The following is a 23,210-nucleotide window of genomic DNA, read 5'->3' as shown; positions in this document are numbered from 1 at the left end:
CCGCCTCCATATAAACAGTCGATTAGCAGACGCGCGCGCAGAAAGTCTGCGAACGTGCCGAGATGGGTCAGATGAGCCCGCGATGCAATTTGAGGCCTCGTAGCGGCGCTCGTATTTATTGGACGAATATCACAATCAATTTTAATGGACAAATGTCTAAAAGGACGCAAGGGATTCGCCTCCGGTCGTTTTAACCACTCTATTTTTACAATCGCGTTCTTAAAATAGAGGTCCTGGGGGGATAGAATTTTCGTGCTAATTTCGATGATTTTTTTTTCTCTCAAAATGGGGGTTCCTGTAGCTATAGAGGTCAAAATTTAGAAGTAAAACTAGTTCTCAGAATGGGGCTGGGGTGTGTCAAAAATTCATAGAAAAAAACAAAACAAGATTTGCACATCTAATGCGGCACTAATGTCCATGTGACTGCATATAAAACAAAGACAAGCACTTTAGGACAATTGAGCATGGTCGCTTCATGTTTCAATTAATTTGCTTTTCATTCGAAAAGAAAACGCATTATTCCTATCAGGGCATTGCAAAGCATTCAATTAGATATTTTTCCCCTCACCGAGGACGTACCTCAGGCAACGACGGAGCCGACGCTAACGATTTCTGGTTGGGTGCAGTGAACGTTGCGCGGTCCCCCGACGCGCAGCTGTCAGTAGTGGACCAACACCTAAATCCAATTAGCCCACATCGGCTTCCAATTGTTTTTAAGTCAAGCAAAGGGGCTCAAATTAGCAGCAGGCGCCTGACAAATGTTCCCTCCCTTATGGCAGCAGGACCACCGGACGCCGGCTGCTGCTTCTGCTGCCATTATCGCACGTTACTTTTTTCTCTCTCTTTTTTTTTTTTGATTTCTGAGGATTATGAAGCACTTTTGTCTGGGAACCTTCTTTCCAGGCTCATGTGAGCACCTTTGTGAACTCATGAAATCATGCATGTCAAGACGTGGAAGGCTTCCAAAACTCTCCTTAGATAAGAGTGTCACTCTGAACCTTTCTGGGATGTTTTAAAGGGGCCGTAAGATGAAAAGTCAACTTTTGGGAGCTTTTGACCATGTTCCCATGTGGATTTCTCAATAGCGATGCTGCGCTTGTTTTATTTTGGGCGGTATTCAAAAAGAATAATCCATTTCAAGTTGTTTGAAAGCGATATGAACGATTTGATTGGCCGGGCCCACCTCCTGCGACTTGATTATCGAATTTGATCATCGATGACTTGCGGATCGACGGATGAAGCTTGTGGACAAAGCGAGAAAGAAAGGCGTAATGGGAGTAAAAAGTCGCCGGGACCGGGAATAACTTGCGCGGAGTGGGAATTGCGTGTGCAAACGGGGAAGGAGATGCACAAGCATGCAGTCAGCAAGCAAGCGTGCGTGTGCGGCCTTTATTCAAAGAGTTCCTCTCTTTCTCTCTCCCTCCCCCTTCGCCTCCCCTCCCAGCCGCAGCCTGGGTGGTCTCCCTTCGCTTCTCTTCCCTCCTCTCTCGCTCGCTCTCTCTCTCTCTCGCGCTCTCTCTCTCTCTCCACTTTGGTGAGCTGTTGCTTAGCAGCTAATAATAGGCGATGTTTGCAAAGTAATTTGCTTCTTCCTCGGCCAATGGGAATCGCGGCACTTTTCCATCAAAGCTCCCTTTTCAGGATTTGCCGAGAGGCGAGCTCGTGCAAATGTTGCCGCAGCGCCATCGGAGCTAGACGCGACCAGACCAGACGAGACCACCAGCAGCAACAAGCAGCTCCGACTCGCACGCTTTTTTTTCTTCTTTTTTTGATCCTATTTTGTTTTTTAACTATTTTTTGGGAACAACTCCGCGATCGAATGACGACTGAAGGATCTTTACGGATTCGGGCGCATGATGTCGGGATGGAGTCGGCCGACCGGTCGGAAGACTAGCGGGACACTTTTGGGTGGCGAGCGCTCGGGGCCGGACGCGCTCCTCTCCCATGTCGGATTACTCCCGCGGCGCTCTGTGAATCCGCAGCCGCTCCGCGTGTCGCTAAGCCCCCCGAGCCTCTTCGCGCCATGGCCTCGGATAGCCGGGGCGTCTTCCCCCCCAGCTACGCCGACGCCGACGCAGACGCCGACGACGCGCTCCGGAGAAGCGGCGGTTACGGCCACGCCGCCCGGGCGCCGCAACGCATCTCAAAGGTGATCCGTCGCTGCTTTTTCGGGGGTGCCGGTGTGTGGGATTCGGGGAGTATGTAGGGGGTCCCCCGCTTCCAGCAGGTCTCGCGGAAGGATGACAAGGTAGAAGCTTTTTCGCCTACTTACTCGCGTTCAACTTGCAGGAACTTCGCTGCTCGGTTTCGCCGCGGTGTCGTCCTTAACTGGGGCTCCCGAAAAACCGGGGGACCCCACTTACAAGAAGTCTCGAGAAAGAATGGCAAGAGAGAAACTTTTGCTGCGATTTGTGCTCACTCGCGCGTCGTTTGTCAAGGAACCTTTCGGTTGGTATTGCTGGTGTTTCAGGACCGTGTAGTCCTTAAATGGGGCTCCCAAAACCTGGTGGACCCCGCTTACAAGAAGTTTCAAGTAAGGATGGCAAGCTAGAATTTTTTGCTGCAATTTGTGCTTACTCACACTTTGTTTATCAAGAAACCTTTTGACTGGTATTGCTGGTGTTTCAGGACTGTGTAGTCCTTAAATGGGGCTCCTAAAACCTGGGGGACCCCACTTACAAGAGGTCTCGTGAAAGACGGCAAGATTTGAGCAGTGTGCGTTTGTTTACACCGAACTTACAGTTTGTTTATCAAGAAACGGTTTTGTTGATATTGCTGGTGTTTCGAGACTGTGCGGTCCTTAACTGGGGCGCCCAAAACCTGGGGGACCCCACTTACAAGAAGTCTCAATGGCAAGGTTTGACCTGTGTGTGTTTATGTACGTTGAATTTACACTTTGTTTATCAAGTAACTTTTTGTTGGTGCTGTGTGGGATTTTCACCAGAAGTCCCAAAACCAGGGGGACCCCACTTTTAACAATCATTAGGTATAGATGAGCACTTTTGATTTGTCATGTACTTTGTGTTATATCACGTTGATCTTACAGTTTGTTTATTAAAAAATTGTGTTGCTGTTGCTGGTGTTTCAGGACTGTATGGTCCTTAACTGGGGCGCCTAGAGGACCCCACTTCCAAGATGTCTCTTGTCAGGGTGGCAAAGTTTGTGTGTCATTTATATTAACTGACATTGAACTTAGGATTTATTCATAAAGAAACATATTTTCTTAGTAATGCTGGTGGTGTGTGATATAAAAACTTAATTTTGGTCAATTATTCAACATTCAAGGGTTTTGTTGTCAAATGCATAGTCACATTTTCTGGTCACTTCCCCGAGAAGACTTACATTCCACGCAATAGAGCAAATAATAAAGTAGGCAAGAAAAAAAACAGTAATAAGACCAGTGATATTGAAGCACTAATAATGGAATACACTGGTACCTCTACTTATAAACGCCTCTCGTTACTTACGAAACGCCTGGCGGAAAAATGTTGTCAATAACGAGATGAAATTCAAGATACAAAAGGCAATGTTGATTGCCGTATAAGATGAGACGCGAGACAACTTGCACTTTTCATCTTTATGCGTTTCAGCCACACTTCTCACCAACATTTTACACCGTAGAACTAACAAACAGGAAACTGACGTTAGCTACGACTAACATTGTACATGTCCACATAAAAACACATGTGCAACATACCACTTTGGGCGTTGTTAGCACGTCGTTAGAACAATGACATCACACTGGAAGCACTTGGCATGACCCCAAACTAAACTTAAGTAAACTGACACGCTCAAATAAATCCCCCCCAAAATAAATACCATTGTTCCTGTGGACTTGTAAATGATTCCCGGATCACTGGAAATGTCAAATAAAAACGTACAAATGAAACGTCCTATGAAGGTGTGTCTCTCTGCACTCATCACCAACACACCAGCACCATCTCACAGCGAGCCCGGGGGCCGTATGTTTGTCACCCCTGTCACAGAATTCAAATAAAAGTTCGCCGTTGCACCCTAAAGGGGAAAAATAAAAACAGTGAGCCTTTGGTAGAGGCCTCTATTGGGAATAAATGTAGAGTGCAAGGTATTGTTTTTGAAAGGGATCTTTTTGACGTGTCGGCTCGCGTGGCCGTTGCGTGTTGTGCTAACGTCACACGCCCTGCCCTAGCCTGCGTGCGTTTGTGGCTGGAGGCAGCCCCTCAGAGCAGCGCGGTGGGCTCTTGTTTGGAAATGCGGTGGGTCCTGTGAAGGAATTCACTGATTGAGTTTGATCTGACAAAGCATCTTTTCGGACCGCCCGGATGCTTGGATGTGTTTCAGCGCCGCCGCCGAGAGGGAGGGAGGGAAGGAGGGAGGGGGGAGAAAGAAAGAGAGGGAGAGAGAAACACAGCGGTGACAGTTGCAAGCCAAATCGCAAGCAAACATGCGCAGCAGACTTGCGCGCTGCCTTTCACGATGATGCAAAGTTAGCAAGCCACTCTTCCAGTGCCGCGGATGAGAAATCTCGTCTTTGAAAATACTTAGGTGGTATGCTAATGACGAGGATTCTCGTCAAATGCGCTTCTTTGTTTTTAATTCATGATTAATAATGACCCCCGGTGATGGTCTATCTTCAACAGACTCAACATGCATGAATATTGCAAAGTTAAAGAGCATTTCAACTTCATAAACAATACTTTCGTAGCGTCTTCTTCTGTCTCGTTTTGTTTCATTGATTGATTATTTTAGTGAACATATATATATATATATATATATATATATATATATATATATATATATATATATATATATATATAAAGAGAGAGAGAGAGAGAGAGCAGAATCTGTCCCAAGCCCCCCCAAAATGCTCCTAAACACTTTAAATGAATCTTATTCAGATTATAAGTATGCATCAAAAACGCTAACAAATACATATTACAATTGCATTAGTGCATAATAATAATGTAAAATAAAATGTGTCACGTGAAGGAGGAGCACTAATATATATTTTGAGAATTATTTTGAGCGTATCAGTTTACTTTAGTTTGGGGTCATGCAAAGTGCTTCCTGTGTGATGTCATTGCTCAAGTGCTAACGACATGCTAACAACACAAATGTCAGAAGCCACAGCCCAAAGTTGTATGTTACATATGTGTTTTGATGTGTTAGCTGTAGCTAATGTCAATTTGATGTTTGTTAGTTGTACGGTGGAAACTGCTGGTGGGAAGTGCGGATGGAACGAGTAAAGATGAAAAGTGAAAGACCATGGTAAACACCAATGCAAAAACCTAATTTATCCTTTGTGGGTAAGCCAGCACATTAATAAATTATAAAAATGCATCAAAAACTGTAGTACAGCTTGTGATAGCGTGTTACTTTCCAGTCATGTTGGCGCCATTGTCTCATGTTATATGCCATCGATGTGGCCTCCTTTTTCTTGTTACTAGAGACAATATTTTTGTAACGAGGCGTTCGTTAAGAGAGCTACCAGCGTATATATCAAAATGACACCTCACAAACTTTTATAAAAGATCCTATTCAATTTGTACAGAGTTTTTATATTTTTGATACTATATTTTTAAAACTCCTATATTTTTTTGTGTGCATTTTTTGAGTTTCATTTCATAGTTGTTCCATAAATTGACACCTTGAAGAGATACACACGTTTGCTTTACTGCAGGTTTGTCTCCTGGCGGCTAGCAAAAAACAAAAAAAAGCTGCAGAGGAGCGGCAGGGCTCAAATCATGAGAAAAAAGTTGTGGCTTGTAGTCCCAAAAATATAATACCTATTTTCTAACAGTGAACACAAAAGATTGGAATCAGCTAGAAACGTATTTTTTCATGATTGAAGAGTAGAATTTTTTACATGGTCCCGGCCAAGTTTGCAGAGACGTAGCAGCCAATATTTTGTCTGCCTTGAAACTCCAGAGCTTTTGCCAAAACACCGGGCGCTGAAAGAGTTCATGTGTACACATCGGGACTTCCGGAGCGTAAATTGAGGCCTGATGTTGGCCTCCGACTCATCCTAAATTGCATTGCGTCATGGGAGATTCGGCCTCAGCTTTGGATCCCTTTCACGTGACGGATGGCGGCCTGCAGAAGAAACGCACCCTAACGTCATGCGGGGAGCTGCTTGCTCGTAACACAACCGCAAATGTACATCATAGCGCCTTGCCATTGGCTGGGGAGCCCCGCCTCCCCCTCAAAAAGGGCTGCGGTAGGCTCCCCAAGACTCTCGTGAGAAAAAGAAGAATTTGCAAAGGGGTTTTCGTTTGGTGTGACATCTTTTTTTTCCGCAAATTAATCACCATATTTTTCAGACTATAAGCTGCAACTTTTAAATAAAAAATACTACAATTTGACCCTAAAATCAAGGGTGCGTCCTATACACAGACATTAGTGTATGTATACGTATATGTATATATATCTATATATATATATATACATGTGTGGTGTGTGTGTGTGATTGTATATATAAATTATTTGCAATGTGTTTATGTCTGTTCACATTGTTGCTGTAAGCAGGCAATTAAAAAAAGTTTTAAATAAAAAAATAAAACCCCAAAAATATATGTTAAACTTCCACGTACCATCTTTCCGCATAAATATCCGGCGTTCACTCACAGGAATACTACGAAAACCGAGAGGATCACGTCAAAGTCAAAGAGAAGGCGAAAACGGATTCCATTTGTCTTGTTTATTCGATGCGAAGATGAGATTTCTTTTTGCAACGTGTCCGCCTCCCCCAATGGTCTCTCTGTAACGGTGACCCGTTCACGCGTCGCTTTTGGATCCGTCTCACTGACCCGCCTGATACTGACCGATACTCCCTCGTCTTCCACTCCAGGGGAAGGCGGTAGGCCAGAAAACCCCCGTGTGGATCCGCGCCCGCTTCCAGGCTCTCCTCTTCTCTCTGGGTTGCCACATCCAGAGACACTGCGGGAAGGTCCTCTTTATCGGACTCCTGGTCTTCGGGGCCCTCTCGGTGGGACTGCGAGTGGCCGCCATCGAGACGGACATCGAGCAGCTGTGGGTGGAAGGTGAGTCCCGAACCTTCGGGACCGGTCGAGCGAGGCCGCCGCGCCTCCCGCTCGGCTTCGGCCGAGCCGTTTGGGGGTTTGTCGCGACGGGTGTCACCTCGACGCGTTCCGTATCTGCTCTAAATTGCTATACGACCCGGGTCCATTAGGAAGCCGGGACCGCCGGCCGGCGCGGCCGTAAAGTCGTGATGGTAGCAACGCGCGACGCCATAAATGTTTGACGCCAACCGAAGCCACGCCGTCCTTCCTCAGATCAAAATGCAATATCAACAGCGGCCAGAGGCGGCGCCAAAAAACAAAGATCAAGCCAAACAGCACATATAAAGCATAGATTTGTAACTGTTAAAGGAGAAACCAAATCGTTGCAAATCATCATTATTTCGGGCGCAGCCCATTAGCCCCGGTACCAGTTGATCCATGGACCGGTACCGGGCCGCGGACCGCCGGTTGGGGACCTCTGTGTTAGCGCGTAATGATTGTCCCTAATTTGCAACAGCTTTTGGACCCTGTGGCAAGATTGATCGTTGTACACTTTTGCATTCATTGTTTTTTTTAATTAAACCAGAAATTATTATAATATTTATACTGTATTTATTTTATTTTTTTTAGGGGGGGGGGGGGGGGCATTCACACTGGCCAAAATTCCTTTTTAAAACCCCAAGCTGATCCCTGCAACAGATGGACTGTGTGAATGGTTAGCCATCTTTGAGAGAGGAGGAGGGTGCTGGAGTGTATGTGTGAGTGTGTGGGGTTGGGGGGGGGTGACGGATCCCCCACCCCTCACACACACACACTCACTACCACCCCCTCCCTCCCTCTTCTACGGCTCCCTGTGTGGTCCCTAACTATTCTTGGATTCCATTCAACAAGAGGCAGGCAGGCACCCCTCCACACACACACACACACACATGCCCCCCCCCCCCCTTTAAACCACCACCTCCTGCTCTACCTCCTCCTCCTTCATGCGTAGAGAAAAAAAATCTAAGTGAATGCAGCTGAAGTTTACCCACCTGTTTTGCACGCTCTAAAAGCGCCACAGCAGTTGGTGAATGTAAACAGAGCCTATAGGGCCACCATGTCAGCGTGGGACGTGTGCGTGTGGGGAGGGGGGGGGGGGTCATCCGCGACCTCTTGAGCCTTATTTGTCCAGATATATTCATTCAAGATTTTCCGATTGCCTCTTGAGCTCATTGGTCAGTACGCCGATTTCCAAAGACTTCTTTAGATGTTTGCGTGACGCTTGTTTTGCTGTGGGACTGAGGCAGTGTGGGGGGGGGGCTTAAAAAGGAGCGCTGTGCCTTTAAGAGGCCGTGGCCATCTTTCTAAAGTTTCTGCCTGCCTTGTTTCCACCAAAAGCCCATTGACAAAGCTGCCGGGGCCTCAATGGAGAGGAAAGCGCTTGCTTCTCGCACGCACAAATTCAAGCAGCAGCACAAAAGAAATGCAGACAAGACAGACCATAACTTGGCAATTTTTTGGCCAAATTATACCTCAAAAGAAAATCAGCAGACATGACTAAAAATCTGAATATTTAAAACAGGATTTTAATGTCCGGGATTGTCAGTATTAAATAAAAAAAACAACACAAATAATTTCAAACTAAAATATATAGTCAAAAACATTAAAAAACCATTTTTGTTGTAACTTTCTTCAAATAAATTCTATGTTTCATCCATAATCCAAGCATAGCATTGGATCGAAAATGTGTTTTTTTGTGGGAGTTAAAAGTTTGTCCAATTTTTTTAATGCGAGCACGTTGACGCCGTCATTTTTCTGCGTACACAGCTTGACTGGTGTGCTGCGTGGGCGTGGCCTAAGATTCCGGCCTTCCTTCCTCCCTTCACACCTGCATGCTAGCATAAACGCTACATATCTTTAAAGCACACTTACAAGTGTGAAAGTTGAGCTTGCCAACGGGATTGTCCTTGGGATGTGTGTGTGTGTGTGTGTATGGGGGTGGGGGGGCAGGAAGAAGAAGAGCGATGGGAGTAGACCCCCAAGGGGACGGGGGGATGGTTGATACAGGAAGACTGGAAGTTTATGAGCGCCTGGCCTTGTCTCCTTTTTGAAAAACATTACAATCCTGTCAGCGGTGAGAGGTGTTGCTATTGAGAAAAACATCTGTGGGGGTGCAAAAAAAAAAAGGCCTGAACATTTCTGTAAACAAATGCTGTAGGTGAGCCGTGACAGACGCCTTCACTGATTCCAACTGTCCAAACACGAGCGCAGGCGCCACATGGCCCATAAAGCGCTGCTTCTCAAACGGGGGTAACATGGACCCCTTGGGGTATTCGAAGGTGCCTTCGTGACATTTTAACAAACCTTATGCGGGTGTTGGCGAATCCAATTGAATGCATTTTAATGCCATGGCATCAGTGCAGTGTTCTTTTCAAATTGAGAGCAAAGCAATCGTAACACAAAGCAAATCATCTCCATATCTTGTATTTGTTTTTACGGCCCCAAAAAATGTCTATGCTAAAGTTTACTTGCATTTATAGATCACTCGGGTTACCGCAATGCGAACAATCGTTTACGATGAACGCCGGAATGATTGATCAAATTACCTGCATAATTCCATTAAAAGCAATAAGGCCAGTGCTGCAGTTGAATGGTTTTTGATGCCATGACAGGAGCAGTACAGTTTTTCCTTTTCAAATTGAGAGCAAAACAAGTGGAACATGAATCAACTCATTGCTAAATGTTCAATTTCATTTTGTTATATGCTTTCATTTTGTATATGTAATGTTTTCAAACAGAGTTTTCAAAAGGGAGAGCAAAACATTTTGAAGATGAAGCCACTTATTACTAGACGACGTATGCCTTTATCTTGTTCATTTTTCTGCCGCTGCGCATTGCCTTAAGCGGCGCCAAATGTCTATTTTTGTCGGCGGCAGGTAAAAGCTACAATCGGTGCGAGCGCACACGGCGGCCGTGTCGGGCTAGAGAAAGAAAGGGAGCTCTATTATTGGAGGTGAATAGCGCGCTCTGGGTGCCCCAGCTAGATAAATAAACAGGGCCCGGGACCTCACCGCTAGAGAGAGTCAACCTGGGTCACCTCCAAATGTTTATTTCTACACCGCACACTTTTTTTTTTTTTTTTTTACACTCCCTCCTTCACATAGTGAGAGCAGGAGCACCCCTCGAATAAACATGTCATCCCGCAACTTTACACACGTGTTAGTCAGTATGAGCACTTGGTGTAAACACACCATTCATTGGCTAATTCCATTTGATAAATCGACAAGACGTTTCCATGAGCTCATCCAATCCCAAAGACATCATCAATTCACTACAAATGTAATCGATTACTCGGGTCACTCGATTCCTTTTGTGCTTCCAGTGTTGTCGTTTATGTACTGGTATCGGTCGGAAAAAATCGGTATACAACATTTGTATCGTAGTGGTATCGGTAGTTGGTATCAGTGACCACTCAAGGGTTGAGTATCGTACTGGTGTTGGTCTGAGAAAAGCGGTATTTAATGTTTGTATCATAGTGGTATCAGTGCTTGTATCTGTGACCGCTCAAGAGTTGAGTATTGTACTGGTATCGGTCTGAGAAAAGTTGTATTTAATGTTTGTATCATAATGGTGTCGGTAACTTGGTATTGGTGAGTACTCAAGATTTGAGTACTCTTACCAGTATCAGTATAAAAAAAAGTGGTGTACTGTATAATGTTTGTATCACAGTTGCATCAGTATTGGTGACTGATACCAAGGACGGTTGCTAACGGGATTGTCCAAGAGTTGAGTATCATTCTGGTGTTGGTCTGAGGAAAAAAGGATTTGATGCTTGTATCATAGTAGTATCTGTACTTGGTATCGGCGACGTGTTCTCTTGTTGAGTATATGTACTCGCGTCGGTCCAAAAAAAGTGGGATATAATGTTTGATTGTAATGGTATCTGTACTTGGTATCAGTGACGACTTTTTCGGAGACTCTTTTTTTGTTTTAAAAGCCTCACCGGTCACCTTTGACTTTGCGCCATTTCCCTCCATCTTTATAAGCAGATTGTATAAAACCGTCGCGGAGGGAGACCGGATCGCTGCGTCCATACTTGTAATCGGTAGGGTTGAAAAAAAAAAATTCCCGGGCTCGATAAATTCATTTCTGCTTTGAATGAGAGCAGCAAGGTGGAAAAATTTTGCCTTTCAGGCCGCGCTGAATGTATGTTTCGAGCACACACGAAGCAGTATTAGCGCTCAGTGGAGTGTCTAATGTGACTATTTTTCACAGTGGCCAACACTGGGCACGATTAGCATAATTAGCAGAGGCCAGCCTATACATATGGAAATGGAAAGTGCCTAAATGCCAGCCCCGCTGGAAATTTATGTGCGCCGCCTAACACCGCTGGCACATCTCAATAGAATGGAAGTCGAACATTTTCGATGTTGTTTTGGACTCGGCTCCTTTAAACAAAAGAACAAATACGAATATTATTCAGCAATAATAGAAATGAGAGGAAGGCAACACTGTATCTCTGTCGGGAAGATGCCAGCTATTTGTTTTGGGGTTTTTTTTGCGCCCCCTCCCAGCCTCTCATTCCCACTCCCACAGCGGAGTCTGGCATTGTTTTACAGGCTGGGAACGTTTTGGTCCATTTGCTTTTTGTTGTGAGGAAGAGGCAAGAGAGGAAAAAAAAAAAAAAACTCGGGCTTTATTTTATTCCGCTGTTTGTTGGGAAACATCTGAAAGAAATTGAAGGCTTGACTGACAACAAAAGGGTGGCGCTGCCCATCTGCCCGGGCCGGGCGGGGCGGCACGTTCCGGACCCGGCCGGTCCCGGTTCCGCTCAGTCCGCGTGTAGGGAATATGAGTTTTGCTACGGCAAGAGAGTGGATTTCCATCCTCTATTGTGCTCGTCTGTCATCGGGGTCAGGGGTGAGCTGGTGTCGGCTTTGGGGGTACGCTCTGGACCGCCCAGAGTGGACTTGAGCCTGAAAAAAACAAAAAAAACAGGGATGCTTTATTTCGTTTCATATTCCCTCTCATGTAATATTACTCTCTAAAAACAGGTGAGTTGAAAACAACCCAATTAAAGGTAAAAAAAAAAAGAACAACCCGAAATTTGGGTGCGTTTGTACTAAACAAGCCCCAAAAATGGCCTTTAAAAAAATGGCTTATTGTAGCAGTGCAACAATGAATTGATTCATCAACAACAAATTGAAGAGTAGCAGGAGAATTAGAAGTGGCTAAGCTCGCTGATATCTCATCTCATTACTCATAAATCGCTTTAAAATGGAATGGGTTTACTTTCCAAATGACAGAAATGCAGTCAAATTGCTGTCGCTACTCGGTAGCAGTTAGAAAAAAAAAAACAAGGAGCCTCCATGTCACTTTCAGCCCTCCTCTTCTGGGGTCTTCCTCCAGAACAGCGTGGGGCTTTTGAGAGGCCCCCCCTAATCCAGCTAATCTACCACAGTGAACTTTGAAGGTGGCCTGGCCTGACCCGGCGCGGGGCCCGGATTCCCACCAGAGTTTGACTTGATTTTTCATCGCGCCGCAAACTCGGGACAAACACTTGAAGTTAGGCTCCTGGCTCAAAGGCGTTTTGGCTTTTTAAACCCCGCCGAGGAGAAACATTCTCTTTGAGAGGTTCTGGTCGCGGCGGGGGGAGAGCGACGAGAGGAGGCGCAAAGAAAAAGACAAGCGGGATGGAGCCGAGGTGTTTGGGGCCGGCCGGGGAAAGGAAAGAGAGCGAGCGAGCGAGCAGGAGAGAAGAGGGCGGATCGGGCCGCCTGGGTGGTCCAGATGGGAGGAACCAGACACAAATAGCTATAATTTACTTGAGGAGGCCTGTAATTACAGAGCCAGAGTCTCTGGTCAAAGCCACCCGGTTCCTGTTGGGATCAAAACCCCGACGCAGGAGAGGTTAACGTAGCAAACCTTCAAAAAGCTACTCTCTCTAGCCAATTTGTTTATCAATCTTTTTTTTTTATTGAAGTGGACATAAATACTCATTGTTTATCTTTTACACATATGAATTTTTAGACGCCAATACTCTGCCGATGCTAACTAGTTAGCAATCGCGATTAGCTTCAGCAATGGCCAATTTCTTGTTTCTGTCCTTTGGACTACAAAATGTAATATCAATAGTGGCCAGAGGCGGCGCCAAAAAGCAAAGATCAAGCCAAACAAAGCACAGCTCTATAACTGTTAATGGATAAACTTGTCAAAACCATCATTATTTCCATACTGCCCGTTACCAGTTGATCCAGGGATCAGTACTGGGCCGTGGACCGGCGCTTGGGGACCGCTGCCATGCAGTATTACATGGTTTTTTCCCAAAAGCCCTACAGTACACACATTTTAATAAGGATTCACCCCCAAACAAAGGTCTTGTCTGAGCATCATGACCCCCCCCCCCAAAAAAAAGAGATGAATTAAATTAATTGGCCATAATAATAAACAATTCAAATGGTTTAATAAGCGCAAATGTGATGTGTGAGGAAATGACGTCAACTTTTACTGTTGCCGTTCCCTCCAAATGAAAACGTCTATGTCAACATTGGGAGGAATGTCCATTTTGGGGGGTCGCACTACGCCGCGCACCGGCGACTGCAAATAAACGCGGTGATGCGATATCCTCCAGCCTCGCTTGCACCCAAAGTAATTAAAGCCTTGAAAGCGCGGCGTAGGAATATTGGAACGGCGCAGCCCACTTCCCCGAGGTCCAACTTGATCTCACACGTTCTCCTCGTTTGTTTTCTCTTCTGCTCCCCATCAATTACAGGCCGCGTGGGGGGAGGTGCGCGCAACGCTCGTGTACGCTCAACTCTCGTTTCGATGTCATTTCAATTTTCCAGGCCCTCCGAGTTGAAAGTCTGAGTCCGTAAAGACCAAATCTGCAAAATTCTCCTTAGACGCAGCCAATTTCTTTGTGTCCACTGCCGCGGACATTTGTTTTTGATCCATAGCTTGGAACGACCCTACTAAGTCCGAGTGTCCTCAGCAGAGGACATCCTGGCTTTTCCGATGATGTCGCGTGTGTTTGGGTGAGATGAAATTCTTTTTGCCGAGACAAAATGGACTCAACGGTGGATGCAAATGGGGACGATATAGAGAAACGTGCATACAAGCCCAACGAGGTACTACAATCAAAGCCATGATAATAGCTTTAAGCTTGCAATTCTCAAATGAGGCTTTGTGAGACCTTAACAGACTTTAATGCATTTTTGATGCCATTTCTTTTCGAATTAAGAGCAAATTAATAGGACCATGAAGAGTAGAATAGAACAGCTTGATTTGTGTTTTATAGCAGGACAATTGTCTTTCAGTGATGCGATTTTCCAGCAGAGGAGCCAGCTTTAAATAAATAAATGAAATAAAAAGGTAGAAAAATGACATAAATTAACTGAGACTGAGATCTAATGCTTTTTAATGCTGAAGCAGGAGCAGTATAGATTTCTTTTCAAAATAAGAGCAAATGAACTGGAACATAAAAATAAGCTTTAATGTTGTTGTACAGCAGGTCAGTTATCATTTAGTGCATCAATTTTCTGGCACATGAGCTAGATATAAAGCTATAAATAAAATAAAAAGGTCAATAAAATAAGGGAAATAAAAGGTGGAGAATTAGATCTAATGCGTTATCGGAAAAGGCACCTTGCTGATCACATCTTTGGTCGCTAAGAGGAGCAACGCTCCCATCAAATGTTCACGCCAATGCTCAATAAGCTTGAAATGAAGAGGAGCGCTGGCCACCAGCTTTCTTTTCGAACCAAGAGCAAATGAACTGGAACATGAAGAAACTCTTGGCAATTTTATCGTGATTCCTTTGCACAGTGACGCAATAAAACAGATGATCGCGCGGGCTGTAGTCGCTGAATAAAATACACCAGGAGGTACCACTGCAAAAGTAGTTTCATGAATGAAGCACAGCTCTTATGTTTTTTCCTCATTGAAATATGCTAAATTGCACCGGTTGGGGGTTGTGTCTTGCCGCCACAAGGAGAGAGGGGCAGACGGGCCCTCTGTGATCCGGCGCGGCATGTTTCATGTCCACTTGGCACAGGCGCAGATCCCCCCGGCTGGCAAACTCTTTTCAGGGCAACCTCCTGTAATTAGGAGGCGCGCACACACACACAAAGCGCAGCATTCCTCTTGCCTTCTTTCATCCCCTGCTCTCTCGCTCTCCTCGACGAGGCGTCTTTAACCAAATCCAAAAGAAAATCCGATAGATAGATAGATAGATAGATAGATAGATAGATAGATAGATAGATAGATAGATAGATAGATAGATAGATAGATAGATAGATAGATAGATAGATAGATAGATAGATAGATAGATAGATAGATAGATAGATAGATAGATAGATAGATAGATAGATGGATGGATGGATGGATGGATGGATGGATGGATGGATGGAAATTTTAGTTTTAGTTAGTTCAGGCTTCTAAACAAGTTCTAAACAATTTCTATATGGCAATGCAGTAATGATATAAATAGACTAAGATAGAAAAATAGAATTTTCTAGAGATTTTGCCAATGTTTTATTTTATGAGGAGATTTATCCTGGCTGTTCACCATGACCAAAATGGCAACCGGTGCTTTCGATATTGGTTGATTAATCGATGCATAGTTGCAGCTCTAATGCTCTAATATATATGTATACAAATACATATCCTTTCTGTTTGGTGTGTGTTTGTGATTTTTTTTTTTTTTTTTATCCATTCAAACCAGTCAATATCTGCCATGCTGAATGGGATGGTGAAGGGGTGTGGGGGATTGGGCGGGGGGCTTTTTTTTTTTTTTTTTTTTTTTTACAAACAGGGCACATCTGTTTCACAGAAGCAGCCAATGTGAAGCTGCATTAGTCATTTCTCTTGGCCAGACGCCGCCTTGTGTGAAGTGCCTTCAAAACCAACACCGGCGAGGGCCAAGGGCGTTGCTCCACGCACACGTGCGCGCGCGTATGAAATGTATGAAAACGCTTTTGTCCTCTCGGGCCACATGTGCAACACGGATGTACGAATGTGCATGAATGCGTTTTTGTTTTGTTTTTTTTGAAGCGGGCAGCCGGGTGAGCCAGGAGCTTCGCTACACCAGGGAGAAGCAAGGCGAGGAGTCCATCTTTACCTCCCAGATGCTCATCCAGACCCCCAAGGAGGAAGGCGGCAACGTTCTGACCCAGGAGGCCTTGCTGGTGCATATGGAAGCCGCGCTGTCGGCCAGCAAGGTGCAGGTGTCGCTCTTTGGAAAGTAAGACGAGTCGGAGACGCTTTGCGGCTTTTCTTTTGTCCCTCCATCGCATTGGTTCACCGAGGCCTTCTCCTAGGTCGTGGGATCTCAACAAAATATGCTATAAATCCGGAGTCCCCATCATTGAAAATGTCATGATCGAAAGGGTAATTATTAGCGTGCTTTTGTCTTCCTTTGCCGAGTTGATTGTCGTATTTCTCGGAGTACAAGTCGAGTTTTCTTTTTTTTTCTTCTCATTTTCAAGCCCCATGTTGGGGGGGTGGATAACATTCGAGAGTTTCATTCTCATACGCGTAGTCGCACCACACAATGAAATTCTGATTCTGGTCACTTCCCCGAGCAGGCTTACATTCCACACAATAATACAGTAGGCAATTAAAAAAAAAATGACAAGCGCATAATTCGAAACAGACCCTTTTTTTACACATTTCACACGGACAATTATTTGAATGCGAAATAAGACATATGTCTTTAAATGATACAGTTTTATACACCTCAAATTTGATATAGTATTGCAAAAATGCACTTTCGCGCGCCGAAGTTGTCGTCAACGGCGAGGCTACGTGGATGAAATTCCCGCAGTTTTGTCATTTTCATAACGAGCCCCGTGTGTCATAAGCAGTCCCGATCTATGTAAGCACTAAAGTCAGGGGTCGACTTTATACCCGTGGATTTGTAAAATTCACCCAAATTGAAGTTAAAAAAAGGGATGCGGACTTGTACTCGGAGAAATCCGCGGTTTCGCCTTGATGTGTATGTAATTGTTGCACTTTTTCTCGTGGCCAGATGATTGACAGGCTCTTCCCTTGTATGATAATCACCCCGTTGGACTGTTTTTGGGAAGGGGCCAAGCTACAGGGAGGGTCCGCCTATTTACCGTAAGTCAAGCCCATAATGATTTTTTTATGCAGTTTTTACAAGTTATTGCCTCAGCGGTATATTTGAAGGAAAACATCTTTTTTTATGTGTGCATTTATGTTCATGAGTGACATCAGTGGATAAAAGCCACAGCGGCTAATGCCCGTTAGCCCGCCGCATTGCTAAAAACATTAGCACTTTAGTGAATCTTTTAAACAGTTAAGACTTTAAAATGTTGCTTTTTTTCAAGTTTTTTGTTGAACATGTACAATAGTGAGCACCATCACCCAATGGGACTGAAACAAAAAACGATTATGCCAAAGTTAGCTTGGAGTCCTAAAAGCGAAAACACTTCTTTGTTTCTTTTTTATTTTTATTATTAATCGCAGCAGCAAGTTGCTAAGACTAAAGAATAAATTGAGATTCTCGGTCATGATTATTTCCTAGTCATTTTTAGCGGCGCTTTCATGTATTCGTTTGTAGCATAAATAATGCCTGCTAACCTATTAAAGTTGGCTCTTGATTTACAATGACATTTTCATCAGAACAGCTGTTGCCAACATGACAAACCTATTTTCTCATATATTGCACATTTACATGATCATCTAAGAATGAGAAATATTACCAGGTAATTGAATGTTACTTGACACTCGCTAGTCACTAGCCTGCCAGTGTTAGCTTCTAGCTAGTCCAGAAGCAATAAGAGCTATGTAAGAGCTAGTTTTTGTTTGTTTTTGTTTTTTATCACAAGTAACTGGTGCATTCTCTTTAAAATGTGATTTCTCACGAGAGATTTAGAAATATTACCAGGTAATCGAATGTTGCTTGACACTCGCCAGTCGCTAGCCTGCCAAAGTTAGCTCCTAGCTAGTCGACTGGCGATAATTGTTTTTTCGCTGTCATGTAGAGATGTCATTGCGGTCCTTTTCTTGGGGGGGGGGGGGGGGGGGGGGGGGGTCTAACTTTTACAACCCCGCGAGATGGAAAGATACAGTCGGGCTGTCAGTTGGCGCTGCGACCGGCAGAGGCCGGGTAATAGAGTTCTTTTTGGGCCCGGGCTTGCGCTCGCGAGGGGGGTGTCCTGACAATTCAAAAAGAGAAAGTGAGGCGGGCGAGGGCGAGATGGCGGGCTGCGAGAGAGAAGGAGGGCGGGGCGGGGCGGCGGCGGCGGTGGCAGGGGGAGCCCTTTGGCTCAGACAATGCTAAGCATTCTTTCAGTTTACGAGTGAGTGTCCATCAGCGCGGGGGCCCCGGAGGGGAGGGAGGGGGGCCGGGGGTGCCCCGGCTTTGTCAGCTGGCGGCTAACACTGGCCATTCTCATGGTAATGCCCCCGCGCTCCCAGCTCCCCAAGTTGCCCAACAAATAAAATGGACCACATTCAAAGCTCAAGTCCCTCCAGAAAGCTGCAGAGGCAACAAGACACTTAACATTGGAGTCTGGGGCTGTTTTTTTTTTTTTTTTTTTACCCCCTTCTCCAAAGGTTCTCCAGAGCCAGAAGTGATATTTCAATTGAGCGCTTCATTTCTAAAGGGGACTATACGGCTGAGCTTTCTTTGCAAATTTGTTTATGTTCCCGTCAAGGGCCCGCCATTGTCAGCTTCTCCCGCTCCGCTCCGCTCCCGAGGGCCAAGCGCTCTCAATGCGCTGGCCGCACTGGCTTCTTACTTCTTTATCAGGAATTGCGTTTGCGGGGAGGACGTGAGGATGCGACGCGCACTCGCCGTTGTGCTTCTTACGCTAGATAAAAACACAAAAAACAGGAGTGAGGGGAAAGGAGAGTAATTTGCGTAACGGAAGGAGCTGGAGGGCAGATGTGGGTTGGATGGAAGCATCAAATGCCCGGTGCGGCTAACAGCGGCTCCTGTTAGCTGAGGTTCCTGCGGCATTATTTTCAAGAGAAGCGAGCGGACCGAACCGACGTCCGAGCCCATCCTCCTTCACGCGCAGGAATATTACGAAAACCAAGAGGATGGTGTCAAACTTATGATGTCTCCAGCCGATTCAGTGAGAAGTGCATCGGGTAGAGAAAGGGAAAAGTCTTCCGTTTGACTCAGTTATTAATTGCGGTCTTTTTTTTTTTAAATGACTGGAGAACAGCAGACTATTTTACCTTCCCGAAACCTGAATGAAATTTTAGACAAATGAGGTGTCCAGAAACACGCACTTTACTCCACGTTCAAAACAAAATGGCTCTAATTATTTTTGACACTTATAAGGTTATGCCCAAACGATGGCCGTGTGCTGCCCATCTTGTAAACAGCTGATGATCGGTTATATTTAAAGTCGCCGATCCGTTCGGCTATCGTGATCACGGACCATTAGCGGCGGGATTTTCTCGAAGACGAGGCAGAAATAAAACTGACGATTTATTTCTATCTTTTCTTCGTAATGACGGAACGTTTTGTTGCGTGGTTGCGCATGGATTTTGCGGGAAAGGTGTCAAGTTTCCGGCGAAGGTGCTTAAGTTCATGGTGGATCTGAACTTTTGACTTCATTTTTACCTCCGCGTAGGTAAGGTGAAACGTATCAAGATGTTTGGGAGGCAGACGTAATTGTTATGACTTGCTGCAGGGACTTGAGGAATGGAAGCCACCATGCCTTCCCCCCTGGCCATTGTGGCGCTGTGAAATGGGATAATAAAGGCCATTTCATCCTGTATCTGCCCAGGGGAGGGGCGCGTTCGCTCAAAGACTTTTTTTTTTCTTTTTCCCTTAAACAGAGCGCACAAAGCATTTGGTTTTTATAGCTCTTGGGATGTGTTTAGCTCGGTGGTGTTGATCATGGGTGGTTGCTCCGCAGGGGTATGCCAGACATCCAGTGGATGAATCTGGATCCAGTCAAGCTCATGGAGGAACTGAGTCAGTTCACGTCCCTGGAAGGATTTAAAGAGATGTTGGACAAAGCCCAGGTGGGATTTCGATTCGCTTGTTAACTCGCTCGCTGCCGACCAATCCGGTTCATGCGTTCCAAATCACTGTGAGTGAGAGAGCGTTGTATTGTGCGCGCGATAAGGCGCGCCTAAAAGCCTGCAATTTTCTCCAAAGCGCACGGCGCGCCTTATAATCTGGTGCGCCTTATACGGTGCATAAACCGCCAGTTTGTTTTGGGCGACGAAAGAAATCAAATCATTTAATCGCCCTGTAAATTCTTCCATTTTTACCTCTGCATGTCAGTCATAAATGTATTTGTTTAAAATTCATCAATAATATAATAATATAATTAATAATTGATAACAATAATTCAAACACCGTTTGATATTCTAATTTTGAAGCAATTTATATGGTTACAAAACAGCAGGTTTTTGTGAAAAAAGCGTGATTTTATAAAACAAACCCTGAAACAGTTTTTATATCAACAAAACAAAATATGTGAAGGGTTTTTTTGCTGCAATTTGATTAAAAATGTAAATTCAATACTGATTGAAAAGTCTGACTGACTTATGTGATTGTTTTGTTGACAGCTCCATCACATAACATAACCCCAGCCACTACTGTGGCTTCCATTCTATGCACCTTATAATGCTGTGTGTCTTGTATATGAAAACACAGTGCGCCTTATAGTGCGGAAAACATGGTATCCAGTTTTGCAATTGGCCATTCATTGCAGGCGCGCTTTATAATCCAATGCGCCGTATAGATAGTGCGGAAAATGTGGTATAATCGTAGATGGAAAAAAACAGGTTAACACGTGGATGGCATTGAGTGAGTTAATACGAATTCCATGATTTACCGCAGCTGTCGGATACACTGACTCTGACTACTTTTGTGGAATTTTACAGGTGGGCCACGCCTACATGAACCGGCCTTGTCTGGACCCATCAGATCCCGACTGCCCTCTCAGCGCTCCAAACAAAGAGCAATTAGAGGTACGGATGCGCCTAACGCACAATTTACCAGGACGGATTGTGCAACGGCGTCATCAAGTTCCTTTGTCCCATGTAGTCTCCTGACATCGCCGGACGCCTCCTGGGCGGTTGCCACGGTTTTAGCCGCAAGTTTATGCACTGGCAGGAGGAGCTGATCCTGGGAGGGCGTGTGAAGAACACCCAGGATGCCCTGATGAGGTCAGCTTGGCTTCTACCTCCTTTTTTTTTAGGCGCAGGTGCAAACACTCCCTAGCTGTCTCGTCACGAGTCGCCGTAATGTCGAATCGATTAAAGTAGCCCTTGTTGCAAAACGTCGCCGCCCTAAAGAGTTTTGAGGGATCGTGCACGGCCGCAACGTGACAATCGACATGCGATGGTGCTGCTATATTGTCGGTTATCATTTCATACAGTGGCTACCGTCTTCCTTTCCAAGAACGCAAACGAGTGATCGGTCCCGTCCTGTAGTTAGGTCACGGTGTCTCCTTTCTCCTTGTGCTCACCGCTTCCACAGACTTTCTTCAGATTTGGTAGGGAGACTTCCCAAAGTGGCAAATTCAAGATGATCCAGTGGCATAAAAAGGCCTTTCGTCCGTAAATGCCCTCGCGCGTGGGCAAGGAGATCCCTATTTCATAATACAGTATCAGCCGGGTCCATGTTTTTTTTTTTCGAAAGTCAGCACCGGACTTCGAGAGCTCATTGAGCGACCGCGTTGGATCCAGGCCCGGATTGCGACCCAAGCGGGCCCGTTTGGTAGGCCCGCGAATGAAAGAGGATTCCCGTCGCCTTGGCGAGAGAGTCGCTCTCTGGCGTTTGATTTACGATCATTTTGCGAACAGTGCCGCCGCTCGTGCCAAGAAAACTTTTTGCGTCATCCGGGACGGCGGCCCATCGTCCGGATAACGCTAGCACCTGCTTTTTTACAAGCACTCATAAACTTCCAGGACAATAATGCAGCTATATTGAATCTCCTTTGCTGTATTTTGTTTTCTTTACCCGTAGCGCGGAGGCTCTTCAAACCATGTTCCTGTTAATGAGTCCCAAGCAGCTGTACGAGCACTTTAAAGACGACTACGAGATCCACGACATCAACTGGAACGAAGACAAGGCTACGGCCATCCTGGAGTCATGGCAACGGAAATTTGTGGAGGTAGGGGCCGTTCTTGGGCGAAGACTCCATACCGTTGGGAGGCGTCGCCCCGAATGTGAACGCACGGTCGTCTGTCCGTGCTCTGTGATTGGCCGGCGGGAGACTCTGTGGCGATGCGGGGAGACGCTTAATTTGAGGGTTCTGTAGGTGTCAGCAAATCGATGTCAGTGACACGAGCAGTACGTTTTTCTTTTCAAATTGAGAGCTAATTAATTTAACAGGAAGCAACAGTAGCCCAATTTGTTTACAGTCCTGTACCGTAGCTATTAATCAGTCTCCATATATGTATTTATATAAATTATATACTGCAACCTTTTTTCAAGTTTGGAGGTACCACAACCACTCCAAACGGTGACCCTTTTTTTTTTTTTTTGACACATCAAACCACAGTAGCGTTCCTCTGAACGCCGGTTTGCTGCAGTCATACAATGAGGAGATATTTCCATGTTCTTACGCACGCTCTCACTCGTGTTGGAATTCCGTCAGCTTCCTTGTAAGCAAATCGCAGAGCAGTGTGTGCGTGCGCGTGTGTGTGTGTGGCAGGCCAATCATCTCTCACTGTCAGAGCCCTCGTTATGGGAACAAGCTGTTGCTGTGATAGCTGACACCCACCACTGCGGGGCAAAGCGCAGAGGGCGGGAGGGCCAAGCAATGACGCTTTGCGGGAAAAAAAATAACAAACTAGCCCGCTATGCTAGCGGCCCAAAGCACAATGCGACAAACAAGTTTTCAAATGTAACGATGATGAAATACTATTCATTTAAAAACAAAGCTGAGTAGCGTTCATGCTCGCGACCTCTTGAGTCATGTGATCCCCATTCTTTTGACCTTTGACACCGCAACCTCTGGCATCTGCGCTCATTACTCCTCGGTTGTCACACGTACACGCACTAGCACATGTGAAAACGCACATTCGCCGTCGCTTTTTTATGGCGCTGTTGAAAGGGAGCATGTACTTCATGTTAAATGAAAAATAATGGCCAGTTATGATTGCCGATTTTCAATTATAACAAGATGGCAGTTTTACCTTGCTATTTTTCGTGCAATATTTCTTCCTTATAATTCTGTGCAAAATCATTTGTTCAAAAAGAAAAATCCACCTGTGTCTTTCATGATAAAA

General features: G+C 45.3%; 1 protein-coding gene across 1 annotated transcript in view; it reads left to right on the top strand.

Annotated features, from left to right (window-relative positions):
- Positions 1-1,608: 1,608 nt before the first annotated feature.
- The window catches only part of ptch2 (patched 2), a 34,992-nt gene continuing 13,390 nt past the window's right edge, over positions 1,609-23,210 (top strand). The window contains 9 exon segments of the mRNA XM_088430085.1: positions 1,609-2,149; positions 6,827-7,019; positions 16,029-16,218; positions 16,295-16,364; positions 17,005-17,096; positions 19,877-19,985; positions 20,856-20,942; positions 21,019-21,140; positions 21,943-22,090. Of these exon segments, the coding sequence (XP_088286211.1) occupies positions 2,024-2,149; positions 6,827-7,019; positions 16,029-16,218; positions 16,295-16,364; positions 17,005-17,096; positions 19,877-19,985; positions 20,856-20,942; positions 21,019-21,140; positions 21,943-22,090 (1,137 nt within the window). The 5' untranslated portion in view covers positions 1,609-2,023.

The sequence above is a fragment of the Hippichthys cyanospilos genome, chromosome 12, assembly GCF_059441005.1.
Source record: "Hippichthys cyanospilos isolate Australia breed blue-spotted pipefish chromosome 12, RoL_Hcya_1.0, whole genome shotgun sequence".
Lineage (NCBI taxonomy): Eukaryota > Metazoa > Chordata > Actinopteri > Syngnathiformes > Syngnathidae > Hippichthys > Hippichthys cyanospilos.
The sequence above is the reverse complement of the archived record's forward strand: the minus strand, read 5'-3'. Positions and strand labels throughout refer to the sequence as shown.